The 16,095-nt window shown below is 55.7% G+C and overlaps 2 protein-coding genes across 2 annotated transcripts; both read left to right on the forward strand.

The window, feature by feature from the left end:
* Positions 1-2,387: 2,387 nt before the first annotated feature.
* Positions 2,388-12,940, forward strand: ICAM1 (intercellular adhesion molecule 1). The gene is made up of 7 exons (XM_006765820.2): positions 2,388-2,580; positions 4,711-4,971; positions 10,100-10,408; positions 10,768-11,055; positions 11,134-11,388; positions 11,572-11,820; positions 11,910-12,940. Exons 1-7 carry the CDS (start codon positions 2,388-2,390, stop codon positions 12,077-12,079), a joined length of 1,725 nt encoding a protein of 574 aa, XP_006765883.1. The 3' UTR covers positions 12,080-12,940.
* Positions 12,941-12,947: 7 nt separating this feature from the next.
* ICAM4 (intercellular adhesion molecule 4 (Landsteiner-Wiener blood group)) lies at positions 12,948-14,807 on the forward strand. Its single transcript, XM_006765749.2, has 3 exons — positions 12,948-14,036; positions 14,157-14,462; positions 14,603-14,807. Exons 1-3 carry the CDS (start codon positions 13,643-13,645, stop codon positions 14,719-14,721), a joined length of 819 nt encoding a protein of 272 aa, XP_006765812.1. The 5' UTR covers positions 12,948-13,642; the 3' UTR covers positions 14,722-14,807.
* The last annotated feature ends 1,288 nt before the right edge of the window (positions 14,808-16,095 follow it).

Raw genomic sequence — 16,095 nt, forward strand, 5'->3', positions numbered from 1 at the left:
GGGCGTCCAGGAAAGCTTTGCGGGGAGACTCGGGCCATAAGCAAATAGGGGCAGGCCACGTCCGGGTTGAGGAAAGAGCATTTCAAGCTGAGGAAACGGCAAGGTGGCCACACCAGAGCTCAGAGCGAGGGAAGAGCAAGTGTGATGCCATGGAGCCAGGCGTTGGGCTTATTTCTTGGCCTGCCCGGGACGGCCTGGCATCCTGGAGGAAGCCCTGCCTTTCCTGGCGTCAGAAGCAAAGGATCGGGGACCATGTGCTTCCCCTTTCCTTGGAAACACACAAGGGAGGGTAAGATGGAAAGATTCATGCTCCTCCTGCCAAACCTGCCCCCGTTACCATCCCATTCTCAGGAAACGGCCCTCGGCGTCCCAAGGAATCATCCTTGACTCAGCCCTGCCCTCATGTTCTAGCAAGTCCAGTCAGCCCTGCCTCCAAAGCAGATGCCAAATTCCACTACTTCTCCGTCGCCACCGTGCAGTCATCACTTGCCCGAACTAGACAGTCACCGCCTCTATCATTTGTCTTCTACCCTGTCTTCCCACTCCCTGCCTGGCACTCCTGCAGTCTCAGGAGGGCGCCTGCATACACCTGAGTCAGGGCTGGCCCATACCTCCTCTGCTCAGAACCCTGCATGGCTCCCACCTCACTCAGGGGAAAAGCCAAAGTGCCCCCCCCCTACCCGAGCTGCCCCACCCGCTCCCTGCCCTCCTCTCCTCCAACTCTCCTCCTCTTCACTGCACTCTACCCACTCTGGCTTCCTGACTGTCCTTAAGGCAGTTGCTACCTCAGGGCCTTTGCACATTCCGTGTTCTTTGTCTGATACACTACCTTCTTAATATTGTCACTGCTCCCTCTGGTCTTTGCTCAAATGTCACATTCTCAGTCTCCCCCAGAATACTCTATTTAAAAGTACATTAACCCTCACATTTCCTCTCCCCTTCCCCGTTTTATTTTTCTCCTTAGCACTAATAACAACCTAACACTTCATCTATTTTATTTTTGTGTCTTGACTGTTGCCCCCACTAAGACCATCTCAGTACGATGGCAGAGATTTTTGTTCTGTTTGTTGTGTGTCCCCAGCATCTGGAGTGATGCCTCATAGAGAACTGGCGCTCAATCAACACTGCTCAGCGGTGTGGAGAAGGAAGAGCGCTTCTCTGGCTGCAGGGGGTACCCGGGCCGCGAGGGGGAGCCAGCGGCTGCGCACTTGGATTCAAGGCCAAAGGACCCGCTGATGCGAGCCTGGGAAAAATCCTCCGGAAAATAACACGCCGCGCAGGATTTCCCCAGACCCTCTCGAGGGACTCGGACCCCAGGCCATTCTGGGGGTGGACTTTTGCATCCTCCACCGCCCAGTAAGAAAGATCCCCGTGGAAATTCCTTAGGAACCATCAGGGTGGGGGGAGCGGGACGCATTTCTGGATGACGGGTGACTCGAAGCACCATCTCTCCGAGGAAGGGCGGAGGCATCCCCCGGGCCCCTTCCTTTCCCCTTCTGCTGGGCGAACCTGTGGCCCCTCCGAGGTCTCCATGGTGACGCGGCACGCGCCGCACAACAGGAAGCCTTGGGCGGCGCTCTTAGCCCTCGGAACTCTCCTAGTCTCCACGTGGTGAATGATGAGTCCTGAGGTCACACGCACGGCCTGTGCCCTCGGGGATGAGGGACGTGGGGGCGGCCGGTGGACGCGGCGCGGGGCCTCACGGCGCCCCCATCGCCCTAACGGAACCAGGCGGACACATTCCTGCCCATTTTTAGTGCTAGCGCCCCGGGTTCGAGTTTCAGGATGGGCAGGGGTTTGAGCGTCCCCTCTCCCCGCCCCACTTCAGAGCCTAAGTCAGGAGCTGCCTCAGTTTCCCTTGGAAAGGCAAGGGCTCGAGTGCCTCTCCTCCCCCCTCTGGGTCGGCTGCCTCAGTTTCCCCGCGGAGCCTGGGAACGGCAGCGGGGAGCGCGGCATGCTGGGGCCACGTGACTTCCTTCCCTTTTCTGGAAACTGTAAAGACGCCCCCACGGCCAAGGCAGAAAGGGGAAGCGAGATCTCGGGAGAGGGGGCGCCATCGGTGGGGGAAAGCGGATCCTGGGTAGTGACGTCGCCGCGTGTCCTCGCCCCCGTGGCGCACGGGATCCTGGAGGTGCCGCTCCGGCCGCTTCTCGGAAATCACGGAGTCGTGCCCTTTCGGGGAGGGGCACCCTTGATGGAGGGTCACGGGACCCGACCCAGCGAGGGGTCGTCCACTCGGTTCAAGGGACCTGCAGGCGCTGGGGGTCAAATCCCCTCGCAGCTCGGAGCCCCAGTTTACCCCTCTGTGGAATGGGCACAGGAACAATTCCTAAGACGCACGAACAGCTGTCAGCTCTCAGCGAGCGCAGGGTAAGCGCAGCATCGAAATGAACCCGCCCCCAGGACCGGACCCCCGGCCCGGGGCCGCCCTCCGGTCGCTACCGCCTCTGTGGTCCCTTTGCTTCATTTCGGAAATTCCGGCGCGGCAGCGGCCAGCGAGGGGGCACCGTCAATCCGGAAATGCCAGAACCCTCCTTCCAGGGTTTCCGGGAAAAACCCTGCTCTGGGCTCTGCTCCCAGGTGAGTGGAGGACAGGGGCTGCTCTGGCGAGCGCTCAAGCGGTGGGAGGACCGGCTCCCGCCCCGCCCCCATCTCGGCTGAGGTCCAGGCCATTAGTATTTAGGTAGTTGTTTAGGGGAAAGTGGGGCTAGAGAACCACCCACATATAATAATCAATCAGTGAATACATAGATAAGTGAGACAAAAAATATCTGTCTGTCTGTCTCTCCTTTCTTCTCTCTCTAAAGATCAGTAAGTCACCCTAACCAGTTTGGCTCAGTGGATAGAGCATCGGCCTGCGGACTGAAGGGTCCCAGGTTCGATTCCCGTCAAGGGCATGTACCTTGGTTGCCGGCACATCCCTGGTAGGGAGTGTGCAGGAGGCAGCTGATCAATGTTTCTCTCTCATCAGTGTTTCTGGCTCTCTATCCCTCTCCCTTCCTCTCTGTAAAAAAATCAATAAAATATATTTTTTAAATTTTTTTAAAAAAATAAGTCAAAATTTTAAAAACGAAAGTCAAGGCCGGCCTGTGTGGCTCCGTGGCTGAACATCGACCTGTGAACCAGGTTCGATTTCATGGTCAGGGCACATGCCCAGGTTGCTGGCTCGATCCCTGGTGTGGGGCCTGCAGGAGGCAGCCGGTCAATGATTCTCTCTCATCATTGATGTTTCTATCTCTCTCGCCCTCTGCCTTCTTCTCTGAAATCAATAAAAATATTTTTTTTAAAAAAAAAAAAAGAAAGAAAATCAACCGCCATGGGTTCAAATCCAGACCCTGCACCTCAATGTGTGGCCTGGGGCTATAGGCTGCGCCTCCCAGAGCCTCAGTTTTTCACCTGTAAATGGAGAATGTGCGGTCAGTGCGCACACTTTGCCTCGGTTGTTCCTGACCCAGCACAGCTGGCAGTCATGTGTTATGGGACGCTTACCCTCTGAGCAGGCTGGGACCCCACGCAGCAAGCACAGTTTCTTCCTCCTTTCCAGCCCTTGGGGAAGTCCAGACCTGCTTCTGCTCAGGGGAATTCCAAGCCTGACTTGCCCAAGGAACACAGGCTGAGAAGTGAGATTCCGAGGCGTCCCTTCACCAACTCCAGGGGGCGGGGGCGAGAGGGGGAACAGAGAGTCTCAGAGGGTGATAGAGTTGGGGAGCAGGAGGGCGGAAGATGGACAACATGGCTACCAGCTTCAGAAAAAGTTCTAACACAGACTGCAGTCCAGGTTCTGCCACTTTCTGGCCGAGTCACCGTCCCCCCACACCACCCCACCACCACCCCCGCCTCACCATTTCCCTCTGTGAAGTGGGAATGAGCCCAGGATCATCCGCGGAGAGCTGTTTTCACATCTCTCCCACCCAAGATAGAGTGGGCCCAAAGCCGAGGGCAGGAATCTCTGGGGGTGGGGTAGGAGGGACGGGCTCAGACATTTTTTCAGCTTTGGAGGCACCAGGGTCTGAGGGAGCTAACACAATCCCGCTCCTTATCTGTGGCTCCTTGCTCCCTGCCCTGTCCTAGGAGTTCCTTTTAATAACAGGGCTCGGAGGACTATACTTACAGATGGGGACACTGAGGCAGGAAAAGGGCGATCACTTGTCAAAGAGAGGGAGGAACCAACGTGATTAGAATGCGTCCATCCCCAAAGGGCTGCCCCCGCTACCGGACCTCTTGGGAGGGAGGGCCCTGATGCTCTGTTCCTCCTCTGCTGAAATCCTCCAATGGCTCCCCATGGCCTTCAGAGTGAAGAACACATCCTTGGCATGGCTTCCACTGCCTGCGTGATCTTCCTGAGCTCATTTCCCCTCACTCTTCCCCCTGCTGACTTGGCTGCAGACACCCTGCCCCAGGACCTTTGCACTTGGGACTCATTTCCCTTTTCTCTGGATCGCCCTTCTCATCATCCATATCTGTGCTCACACATAACCCGGTCCCCAAGTCACTGTCCTGTCACCCGGTGTTGCTGTTTGGCTTTTGTCAGAGTTCTTCTGAACATCAGTTATTAATTATCTTGTTTGCTCGTGAATTTTTCTGTCTCCCTCACTGATGGCAGAGAGTTCTGTCTTATTCAAGGCTGTGCCCCCAGCACAGGCTGGGGACCCAGGAATATCGATGAACCCAAATTGCAATGCCTTTCTCCTCTTCACACTTTTGTTCCAGGGCCTGGAGGTGCCCAAACATCAGTGCACCCCAAAGAAGTCATCATACCCCGGGGAGGTTCCGTGTTGGTGAACTGCAGTACCTCCTGCGATCAATATACCCTCTTGGGCCTGGAGACTCATTTGGATAAGAAAGAGGTGGCCAATGGGTCCAACTGGCAGATGTATGAACTGAGTTCCGTACAAGGAGACACCATCCCATACTGCTACTCAGTCTGCCACAACAAACAGTCGGAGGCTACAATGTCCCTCACTGTGTACTGTGAGTGGTTGGGCCCAGGGGCTGGACTGGACATGCTGGGTGGGGGAGGTGGGCAAGGGAGTCCATAGTGGGCTGGGACTGCCTTTGAAGTTTGGTGGTGGGGCCAGGGAGGGTCTCACTGAAGGGCAGGTGGTCACATCTTCGGAAAGCCTCCTTGTCATTTGCAACCTCTCCTTGAGCTTCCTTGGGTGCACTTAAGAGTATCTACAGGGATTCAGCACATTCAAGAACTGTCTCTAGACCAGCGACCCCTTTGGGGGTCGAACGACCTTTTCACAGGGGTCGCCAAAGATCATCAGAAAACACATATATAATTACATATTGTTTCTGTGATTAATCACTATGCTTTAATTATGTTCAATTCATAACAATGAAATTGGGGGTCACCACAACATGAGGAATTGTATTAAAGGGTCGCGGCATTAGGAAGGGAGAGAGAGAAACATCAATGATGAGAATCATCGATTGGCTGTTTCCTGCACATCCCCTACTGTGGATGGAGCCTGCAACCCAGGCAGATGTCCTGATTGGGAACCAAACCATGACCTCCTTGTTCATAGATTGACATTCAATCACTGAGCCACACTAGCCAGGCAAGCTGGCTCTTATGTATTTATTTTTATTGTGTTTTAAAATCTATATTTTTATTGATTTCACAGAGGAAGGGAGAGGGAGGAAGAGATAGAAACATCGATGATTAGAGAGAATTATTGATCAGCTGGCTCCTGCACATCCCACACTGGGGATTGAGTCCGCAACCTGGGCATGTGCCCTTGACTGGAATTGAACCCGGGACCCTTTAGTCCACAGGTGAACGCTCTATCCACTGAGCCAAACCAGATAGAGCCAGCTGACTCTTTTTTAGAAGATGCAAATTAAAACTAGCCCTGAGTGAAGTTTTCTTCACTTATTGGCAACAATGGAAAGAATTGATAACAGCTGCGCTGACAAGACTGAGCCAGCAGGCCGTCCTGGGACATTGCTGACGGGGTGGGAGCATGAGGAAGCACAGTCCCAGGCAGGGAAGGGGCCTCAGTTCTCCGAATGACACATACAGAAACCCTACTACTGGGAACTGGGCTTGCATGTGTCCCTGCTCAGAGGGGACTGGGGGTGGGCGGGATTATTCTGCAGCTTTGTTTGTAAGGGCAAAACTTTACAAGCCGCTCAAATGTCGGGGCTGGGAAATAACTGTGGTTTGGCTATCCAATGGAATAGTATGCAACTGTGTACATGAATGAGGAAGTTCCTTGTGTCCCCAAAAGAGAGGGTGCTAGTTGCTGCACACTCCTAGACGCTGCAGTCAAACTCAAAAGAAGGAAGGTATGCCTAGAATGAGTGGCATGCCATTCTCTGTGTTAGGGAGTGCTGGAGTAGGATGAGGGAGGTTGTGTTTACTGAAAGAAATGACCATATTAACTGTGGAAGGGGCGGGGGAGTCTGCAGGCCGACGCTCTATCCACTGAGCCAAAACGGCCAGGGCCCTTTGGGCATTTTGAACGGTGAGAATGAGTGACTATGACCATAGGCAATAAATAAAATTCAAATTAGAACAAAACAAACCAAAAAGGAAGGAAGGGAGGAAGGAAGGGAGGGAGGAAGGGAGGGAGGAAGGGAGGGAGGAAACTGGTCACCTGGCTTTGGGATTAGACAGCCTTGGGTTCCAGTCCCATCATGGCCCTTACTAACTGTGTGACTGTGGGGGACCTGGCTTCTGGGTTGACTTTCACATGAGACCTCCTGGGATGGGGATGGGGATGCAGTAAGGCATGAAGGGCATTCCATCTTCATGGTGTCTGGGCGAGGAAGCCTTTGGGCGAATATTAGTTTTGCTTTTGATATGGAGGATGTTTGAGCAGGTGCTGGCCAGATGAGGGAAGTCCCCAAACATTCCCAGGGGCCTCTGAAAACCCCAGGGAACTCCCTGGAAGGCCCTTCCACAGCTCAGCCTGGTCACTTCAGGCGTGAGTTCCTGCCTCTGCCACTTGCTCCCTCTGTGACTCTAGAGACCAGACTGTGCCTCAGTTTCCAGCTCTGTGAAATGGAGCAGGTAGCTGACGCACAGCAGGGGTGTCAGCTGGGAGACATTCTGGCTTGGGCCTGCCCCGCCCTCAGCGTAAAGGCGAGGGACTTCCCTGGGTGGCTAAGCTTTCTCGAGAAAGGTTAGAGTGGCGATTTATGCAGGAAGTGACCCCTAACCAGGCCTTGAAGGGTGCACGGGAGCTGGTAGACAGGCATTCTGGGCAGAGGGAACAGCCTGGGCAGAGGGAACAGCCTGGGCAGAGGGAACAGCCTGGGCAGAGGGAACAGCCTGGGCAGAGGTTCGGAGGGGCAAACATGCTGACCCGGGGTTGGGCGGGCCGGAGGGGCTGAACATCAGCAGATGAGCGAGGCTGGAGCTAAGGCTGGCAGTTCCTCGAATGCCAGGCTGGGGAGTTGGGGCCCTCTCCCCAGGGTGATAGGGAGCCACACTTCAAAAGTGTGTGAGCAGGCCAGGGATCTAGAGAGCAGAAGGCCAGACTTAGGGGAAGCCAGAGGACAGTTGGCTGAGGGCCTTGTCCAGGCCACACATTTTGTGGGCAGTGGCTGCTTACAGGAAAGGAAGGGCAGACAAATATTTGAAGAGCAGTGTGACCAGGACTTTGTGAGGGACTGAAGGTGGGGGGTTGGGGGTGTCAAGGCAAGACAGACCTCTTCCGGGAGCCTGGCTCACAGTGCAAAGCGCCAGGTTTGGAGACATGGGGGCTGAGGTATAAGGAGGCCTCTCGCTCTGCAAGTTGTGGTTTGCAGCAGATGATTAGATATCAGAGCTGGGTGCCTGAGAGTTTTCTGGGCCTTTAAAAAAAATTTTTTTTAATTTTAATGATTTCAGAGAGGAAGGGAGAGGGAGAGAGAGATGGAAACATCAATGATGAGAGAGAATCATTATTTGCCTGCCTCCTGCATGCTCCCTACTGGGGATCAAGTCCGAAACCTGGGCATGTGTGCTCTTGACCAGAATCGAACCCGGGACCTTTCAGTCTATAGGCCAAAGCTCTATTCACTGAGCCAAATCGGCTACAGCTCTGGGCCCTTTTAAAAAACAACAACAGATTTGAAGTGCATAAGTCAATGAATTTTAGTGTTTATAGAGTTCAACCATCACCACCATCTAATTTAAGAACATTTTCATTACCCTAAAAGGAAACCTGATGCCCATTGACACTCACTCTTTCAATTTCTTAAATGCATTAATAATAGTCCTACCTCCAGTAGCCCCGCTTTACAGCTCAGGAAACTGCGTCTCCGTTTCTGAGCCCTGAGGGCTGGGACTGTTCCAGAGGCAAGTCACTCACCCACAGCCCATAGCAAAGAAGCCGAAAAGCTAGGAACCAAACCCAAGCCCCTGACCCTTTAACAGCTTTGCCAAGTGATGTTCCTGGGCCTCTTAGAAGGGAACAGTGACCCGGAGCCCTCAAGACCGCTCCCTGGGGAGCTTGGCGGGTCTCAGTGCTAAGTCACAGCTCGGCAGGGCTCTGCTATAAATGTTCACTGGCCATTCAGGCTCAGAATTCTGTTACCTGGTGCAAAATGGAAACCCTGGCCTGTGAAAACCGAGCCCACAAGTTGTATCTTCAGGGCTATCCAGAGTTGCATTTTGGGTGTCTGTGGGTTCTTACTTTTTTTTTTTTTGGTTCTTACATTTTTAACATTTCAGAGGGTCATACAGCACATTCAGGAACTTCTTTCTCGCTCTCTCTCTTTTTTTTTAAAATATATTTTATTGATTTTTTTACAGAGAGGAAGGGAGAGAGATTAGAGAGTCAGAAACATCGATGAGAGAGAAACATCGATCAGCTGCCTCCTGCACACTCCTACTGGGGATGTGCCCGCAACCCAGGTACATGCCCTTGATCGGAATCGAACCCGGGACCTTTCAGTCCGCAGGCTGACGCTCTATCCACTGAGCCAAGCCGGTCTCGGCTCTTGCTCTCTTTTTTAAAAATATTTTTTAATTGACTTCAGAGAGGAAGGGAGAGGGAGAGAAAGAGAGAAACATCAGTGATAAGAGAGAATCATTGTTCGGCTGCCTCCTGCACGCCCCACACTGAGCAACCCAGTCATGTGCCCTGACCCGGAATGTAACCGTGACCTCCTGGTTCGTAAGTCGAGCTCAACCACGGAGCCATGCGGGCAGGGCTGGAACTTCTTTCTCCTGAACGTGGGCTCCTGAAAGGCCTCCAATCAGTGTGTGTGGTTCAACCTTATTCCTTCTATAAATATAGAGCGCCTACTGTGTGCCAGCAAACAACACGGGGGGCAAGGCAGACAAAGAGCCTGCCTCCTGGGATCACATTTCATGGGAGGAAATCGAGGAGAAACAAGTTCCCTGAGTAGAGGATGTTGTGCATCAGAGAGTGAACGGGTGCTACAGAGAAAAATAAAGCCAAGATAGGGGAAGGGGGAGCAGAGGTCTCTTTCTTTCTCTCATTTATTCTGTCCTTTTTGGTTTGGTTTTTTAGTTTTCTTTTTAAACAATTTTTATTGTTTTAAATTTCTTTTTCTGTTCTTAATTTTTTTTTGTTTGAAGAGCAGAGGTCTTTTTAAAAACAATCTCTAGCCCTAACCGGTTTGGCTCAGTGGATGGAGCGTCAGCCTGTGGACTCAAGGGTCCCAGATTCGATTCCGGTCAAGGGCGTGTACTTGCTTGTGGGCACATGCCCAGCAGGGAGTGTGCAGGAGGCAGCTGATCAATGTTTCTCTCTTATCGATGTCTCTAACTCTCTATCCCTCTCCCTTCCTCTCTGTAAAAACAAAAAACAAAACCAGTCTCTACTGGGCAGCTGAAATACTGCATTTCACTGACACCTGGTGACACACTCCGAGGTTCTTTCCCACTTTTCACTCTTAGAAGCTGCAGTGAATAAAAAAAATGGTTTGCCCTTTCACAACCACTTGGGGACTTCTCACTGGTTTCCCCGAAGTTCTTAACATTCCTGAATGACTTAGGTGGCTCGGGATTAGTCATCCTTGGGGTGTGTTTGGGGCCGTGAGGCTCCCTGGCCCAGGTATGGTGTCTCTGTGCCCCCTGCTGGTGGTATCCTTCCTGTCCAGCTCACAGGACACTCCTTCCTCTCTTCTCCCCCAGGGTTCCCAGAGCGTGTGGAGCTGGAACCCCTGCCCCAATGGCAGCCTGTGGGCGAAAACCTCACCCTACGTTGCCAGGTGGAGGGAGGGGCGCCCCGGACAAAGCTCTCCGTGATGCTGCTCCAAGGGGAGAAGTTGCTGAGCCGGCAGCCTGCGGAGGGGACGCCTGTGGCTGAGGTCACGGCCACAGTGTTGGCACGCAGAGACGACCATGGCACCAACTTCTCCTGCCACACAGAACTGGACCTTCGGCCCCAAGGGCTGGGACTGTTCCAGAACAGCTCAGTCCCCAGGCAGCTCCGAACCTTCGGTGAGGCATTGGGAAGTTCGCAGGAGGACAGGCTCAGGCAGGGCTCCTGCTTGGGGTGCGGGGTTCCTGGGAAGGAGGCGCTCCTGGCCTGAGGGTACGGACAAGATAGTGCTAGATTGCAAAGGCTTCTGGGAAGAGCATGTTCTTGGCCACTGGGGTGGGGTGTTGGGGGATGGGCCGCCTGGGCCACAGGATCTTCTGAGAAGGCTGTGACCCAGGGTAAGGGGGTCAAGTGTCCCGAGTCATAGATGGCCAAGTTGCAGAGTCTCCCGGGGAAGAGGCGTTCCAGGTGACAGAATGAAAATGCTGCGGGAAAGGGCTTCAGTTCCCCTCTGCTCACACCCACCTTCTCTGGCCAGTCCTGCCAGAGGTCCGCCCACACCTTGTTACTCCCGGGATCATGGAAGTGGGCACACAGCGGTCCGTGACCTGCTCCCTGGATGGGCTGTTCCCGGCCTCAGAGGCCCAGGTTCACTTGGCACTGGAGGACCAGAGGCTGGAACCCAGAATCAAGTACAGCAAGGACTCGCTCTCGGCCACCGCCTTGGTGGAGATGGCCCCGAGGGATGAAGGCGTCCAGCAGCTGACCTGTGCAGTGACCCTGGGAAACCAGAGTCAGAGGACTCGGGAGAATGTGACCATCTACAGTAAGTAGGGACAGGCCAGAGCTCTGGACGCGCGGGGCCAGACCTAGGGGCGGGGCTCACTGCGTGCTCCTCCCCCAGGTTTCCCAGCTCCCAACTTGACCCTGAGTGAGTCTGAAGTCCCCGAGGGGACTGTGGTGAGCGTGGAGTGCAAGGCCCATGCTGGAGCTGTGGTGACGCTGATCGGGGACCCAGCTGAGTCTCCATTTCCGAATGCCCAAACCATGCTGAATGCCACTGCTGAGGACAACGGGCGTGGCTTTGTGTGTTCTGCTGCCCTGGAGGTGGCCGGGCATGTGCTGCACAAAAACAAGACCCAGAAGCTCTTTGTTCTGTGTAAGTAGGGCTGCTGGACAATGACCCCAAACCTCCAAGGCCCAGGCCTACGACTCCATGAGCTCATGTCTCTGAAGTCTACCCCCGCCCCTGCCCTGGGTTGCCTACCTAACTCCTCCAGACCTGGGTGGTGAGAGGAGTTCTGGTTCCTGACCCTGACCTCCTCTTGCTGTGTTTCTCTAGATGGCCCCCGACTGGACAAGGAGAATTGCCCAGGAAACTGGACGTTGGAGGAAGGCATCTCGCAGACCCTGAGGTGCCAGGCCTCGGGGAACCCAGTCCCCAAGCTGGACTGTCACCGGAAAGGGGATGGGGCTTTGCTGCCCATCGGGGAGCTGAGGCCTGTCACGCGGGGTATTTCGGGCACCTACGTGTGTCAGGCCACCAGCCGTCGTGGTGTGGCCACCCGTGAAGTGGTTGTGAACGTGATCTGTGAGTGCCAGTGTTGGGGACGGGGCTGGGTTGGGCAGGGTCAGCGAGCCTGGCTCAGCCCCCAACTCCCCTTATTGTTCTCCCTACAGATCAGCAGAGTAACTTGGTCACCATCATTGCAGTGACAGCTCTCATCCTGGGCATTGCAGCCACAGGGGGCACAGCCGCTTACCTCTATAACCGTCAGCGGAAGATCCGGAAGTACAGGCTACAGAAGGCCCAGGAGGCGGCCGCCATGAGGCTGAACACACCACCCTGAGCCCGTCCCTGGACAGGGCCTCCACCGGTGGCAGACTTACGCCATTCGGCAGCACCCACCTTTCTAGAATGCCAGGAGAGAGGATAGAGGCCTCAGCCAGAACACAGGCGGCGTTTAGGGTCATGGCACCTGCACACCATGGCACATTCACACCTGACCTGTAGCCACAGGACTGAGCCAAGACTCAGGGGCAAGACTATGGGCATGACTGTGAGGGATGGCAAAGGGATGGCCAGAGGGGTGTGACGGAGACATACCTCTGACATGGGGACACCCATCTGGAAAATACTGAAACTCACCCTCCTGCATATGCCAAGGCCCTACAGTCCTGAGAGAGAAGTAGCCCTGCCCAGACTCAGGCAGCATCGAAACAAATTCCCACACTTCCTCTGACAGCTCTGACAGTGCTGTCGACTGGTCCCAGCGCTGGATGATGACATATTTATTCATTTTTCTTTTACCAGATATCTATTTGTAAATAGTAGTGGGGGGTTTTTAATTGATTTTTCATTGAGAGAGGAAGAGAGAGATATGAGATATGCTGCCTCCTACAGGTCCCCACCTCCCAGCCCCCACTAGGACCCAGCCGTAACCCTGAGGTGTGCCCTGACCTGAATAGAACCAGTAACCTCCTGGTGGATGGGACAGTGCTCAATCCACTGAGCCACACCGGCCGGGCCAGTTACCAGATATTTATTAGTGCCTTCTGTGTGTGGGAGAATGGTAAACAAGAGGAACAGAAGTTCCTGCCCTCAGGCAGCTCAGTCTGATCTCATTCAGGGTCACCAGGTACCGATGTACTGACTGCACAACAGTGCCTTACAAAAAGACCCGGTGGGGTGGAATTTCCCACTCCATTGGCCAAAACAACCCACTGGTGCTGACCTCTGTTAGTGGCCTCCACCCACATGTGCCTCTGCTAGTGCTCACAGGACACCTGGTGACATGCTTAAACACGAGTGTCCACTCTGTGATCGCTAAACCATAGGATCCCATGGAACTACGCCCAACCGTGTGTCCTGCTTTGTTCTGTTTCCATCTCATTGGGACCATGTTAAGAAGCGAACGCTGGCAGCTCCAAATTCCCGAGGGCCCTGCAGACAGCTGGGGTGGGGCTGATTTCCAGCTCTTCCTGAAGCCTCTCCCTTATGTTAATAAAGCTTTTTTCACGGGCCCAGCCGCTTGTGAGTTGAGGGGAGGTGCTCCGTCCAGCTGGAGTTCTTCCTAGCTGTCCTACCACAGCCCTGTCCTACTTCCTCCCTCCAAGGAAAGGCCCATTCCTGAGGCCCTAAACCAAATCAGGGCGTATTGGTAACTTTTGAGACTCTGGGGAAAATTAAAGACCTCTCTCTGGAAAAAACACACACACACATTTGGTTTAAAATGGGGCCTGGAATCCCATTCTTGAATGGGGGCGGAGGGGGGTATATGTCGCAAGGCTCCTGGCTCTCTAAGAGCCTCTGTCTCTCCGGGTGGGGCTGAGAAGGCGGGGCTTTGGGCTTTCTTATCTGCAGAGCCAGCCTGGCTTCCTGGCGCGGGGTCTCTCACTACGGGCTCTTTGCCATGGGGTTTCTGCTTCCCCTCTCACTTCTGGTTTTGCTGGCGGTAGCTTGCCCGGGAGGCAGGAGCGCGCGGAGGTGCTGGGCTGCGCGGGCGCAAAGCCCCGGAGGCAGCTCTCCCACGCTCTCCGCGACCACAGCGCCGTTCTGGATGCGCATAAGCCCCAGTTTCATAGCCGTGCGGCCGGGGAGTTCGGTGTGGCTCAACTGCAGCAGCAGCTGCCCCCTCTTGGAGGGTTCCGCCCTCCGTACTGGGCTGCGGCGGGGCCAGAAGCTCAGCGGGCCCAGCTGGATCTCCTTCCAGCTGCTGGACGTAAGGGCCTGGAGCTCCGAAGTGCACTGCCTCCTCACCTGCGCGGGAGTAACGCGGGGGGCCACGGCCAGGATCCACGCCTACAGTGAGGGACGAGGGTTTTTAGGCCCGGCCGGGGAGACGGGAGGGGGACAGAGATGGGGCAGTTGACAGTCGCGCTAGGGGGCGCCCGCGGACCTTGCTCAGCGGCCCCCTCTTGCTTTAGAACCGCCTCACAGGGTGATCCTGGAGCCTCCGGTCTTGGAGGGCAGGGAGTACATTCTGCGCTGCCACGTGACGCACGTGTTCCCCGTGGGCTTCCTGGTGGTAACTCTGCAGCGTGGCGGCCGGGTCATCTACTCCGAGAGCCTGGAACGCTTCACGGGCCTGGATCTGGCCAACGTGACGCTGACTTACAAGTTCCAGGCTTGGCCCCACGATCTCTGGAAGCCCGTGACCTGCCACGCGCGCCTCAATCTCGACGGGCTGGTGGTCGGCAGCAGCTCAGCACCTGTGACGCTGACATCCTTGGGTGAGGCATCCTTGCAATCCTGGGGACTTGAGGGTGGAGAAGGGTTATGACCCCAGGAGGGACACTGGCCCAGCTTGAGCTCCACGTGTGTCATCATGCCTCCGAGCGATCCATTCCTAATTCTCACCTCCTGCCCCCAGCTTGGAGCCCTGCGTCCCAGGCCTTGGCTTCCACCTCCATCGCAGCCTTTGTGGGGATTCTTCTCGTCCTGGGGGCCGTCTATCTGCGAAAGTACCTACTGATGCAGTCCGAGGTGTAGAAGGGGAGGTCCATGCCGGCTGAGTCGGAGCAAAATCTGGGACAATTTGGAGACCCCTCCTAAGCCAATAAAGCCTTCCTCAGTCAGCCTGTCCCGCGGCATGAAGGTCCCCCCTTAGGGCACCGCCTCGGAGAAGTGGTCTTTTTTGGCCTTGTCACAATCACTTTCTCCAAGTTCCTCGTCTCCCTGAAGGTACCCGGGGGTCCCCAATCCTTCTGCATTTCCAGCCGGTGTCGTAAACACATCTCCCGCGGGCATTATCAGCGCGGTGCAGACGGGCAAAGCCTAGGCGCCGGAGGGCCTGGGGCTGTGGGCGGGCTTCTGCTGACTGGCTCCGCCAGGACCGCGCAACAGCTCTGATTGGATGTTTTGTTTCCTCTCCGCCCTCCTCCCCCTTTTCACGTTGATCCCATACTTTTCTGGAGGACCGGAGTGGGTCTACCACTGACTTCCATAGTTCCCTGGTTAGCTCTGGGGACCAGAGCACAAACGGGCGGGCTCGCATGTACATATCGAGCGGCGTGGATATGCAGACAGGGTACCCAGGTGCTGACTGCTGGGAAGGAGCAATCAGATGGTCCACGTGGCGTGGCACAGACTCGCGTTCTGGCAACCTCCTGACAGTCTCAGGGCCCGGAGGCCCGGAGGCCCGGATGCGGGATCAAAAGTATCAACAGGTGGTCTCTTGGGCTCGCGTGGACACAGTCCGAGTGTGCACCGGCTGCGGGCACGGCCCTGCGGCCCAGGGCTCTGGCCGCCTCGCGGAAAGGGAATTCAGGGGTGCTCTTCCGCAGCTCGTGCTCGCACACGCTGCCGAGTAGGCACGTGCCCGCTGCACTCTGGGTAAATACAGACCCAGAGCCGAGCCAACCCTAATTTAGACGCCCGCAAACGCCGCTGCGCACGAACACGTGCTGCTGACTCGCTAGCACTTCGGTCTCCGCCCCCTCTGTCGCTTGCGGGGGCGCAGCCGGAGGGGTGCTGGGGGCTTGGCTGTAATCCTCAGCTCCCCGGGGTCAAAAGGAGAAGGACGGCATTCCACACCCGCCTCTAGAACTGTGCCCACCTTGTCCTGCGCTCCCCAAATCTCTCCTAGCCCATAAATCAATTCCGGCACCAAGGGGCGTTGGTGGGAAGGGCAAAATAGGGGGGCGGAGCTCGGAGTCCAGCTCATTTTCACAGCATCTAAACTAGGGGTGGAAGGGGGGTTGAGACGGTCAATCCAGCATTTCCCCCGACCTCCGCGTCGCCTCCGGGGATGACGCGAGAGCTCGAGGCCGCCCCAGAAGGCTCCGGGCGATGGGGCCGGCTTCCACGTAGACCCCGGGGGTCGCTAGCTCCTGCCCGCACGCCTTCACCGAGGCCGGGAGCCTG

Source organism: Myotis davidii, unplaced genomic scaffold (assembly GCF_000327345.1).
Source record: "Myotis davidii unplaced genomic scaffold, ASM32734v1 scaffold1439, whole genome shotgun sequence".
Classification (NCBI taxonomy): Eukaryota; Metazoa; Chordata; class Mammalia; order Chiroptera; family Vespertilionidae; genus Myotis; species Myotis davidii.

What these genes read in the sequence shown, in the direction of transcription:
- ICAM4 (XM_006765749.2), top strand. Translation starts at nt 13,643, where the DNA reads ATGGGGTTTCTGCTTCCCCTCTCACTTCTGGTTTTGCTGGCGGTAGCT. An exon ending in GGCCAGGATCCACGCCTACA is followed by an intron (nt 14,037 to 14,156) that starts GTGAGGGACGAG and finishes CTCTTGCTTTAG; the next exon opens with AACCGCCTCACAGGGTGATC. An exon ending in TGTGACGCTGACATCCTTGG is followed by an intron (nt 14,463 to 14,602) that starts GTGAGGCATCCT and finishes TCCTGCCCCCAG; the next exon opens with CTTGGAGCCCTGCGTCCCAG.
- ICAM1 (XM_006765820.2), top strand. Translation starts at nt 2,388, where the DNA reads ATGAACCCGCCCCCAGGACCGGACCCCCGGCCCGGGGCCGCCCTCCGG. An exon ending in AATGTCCCTCACTGTGTACT is followed by an intron (nt 4,972 to 10,099) that starts GTGAGTGGTTGG and finishes CTTCTCCCCCAG; the next exon opens with GGTTCCCAGAGCGTGTGGAG. An exon ending in CAGGCAGCTCCGAACCTTCG is followed by an intron (nt 10,409 to 10,767) that starts GTGAGGCATTGG and finishes TTCTCTGGCCAG; the next exon opens with TCCTGCCAGAGGTCCGCCCA.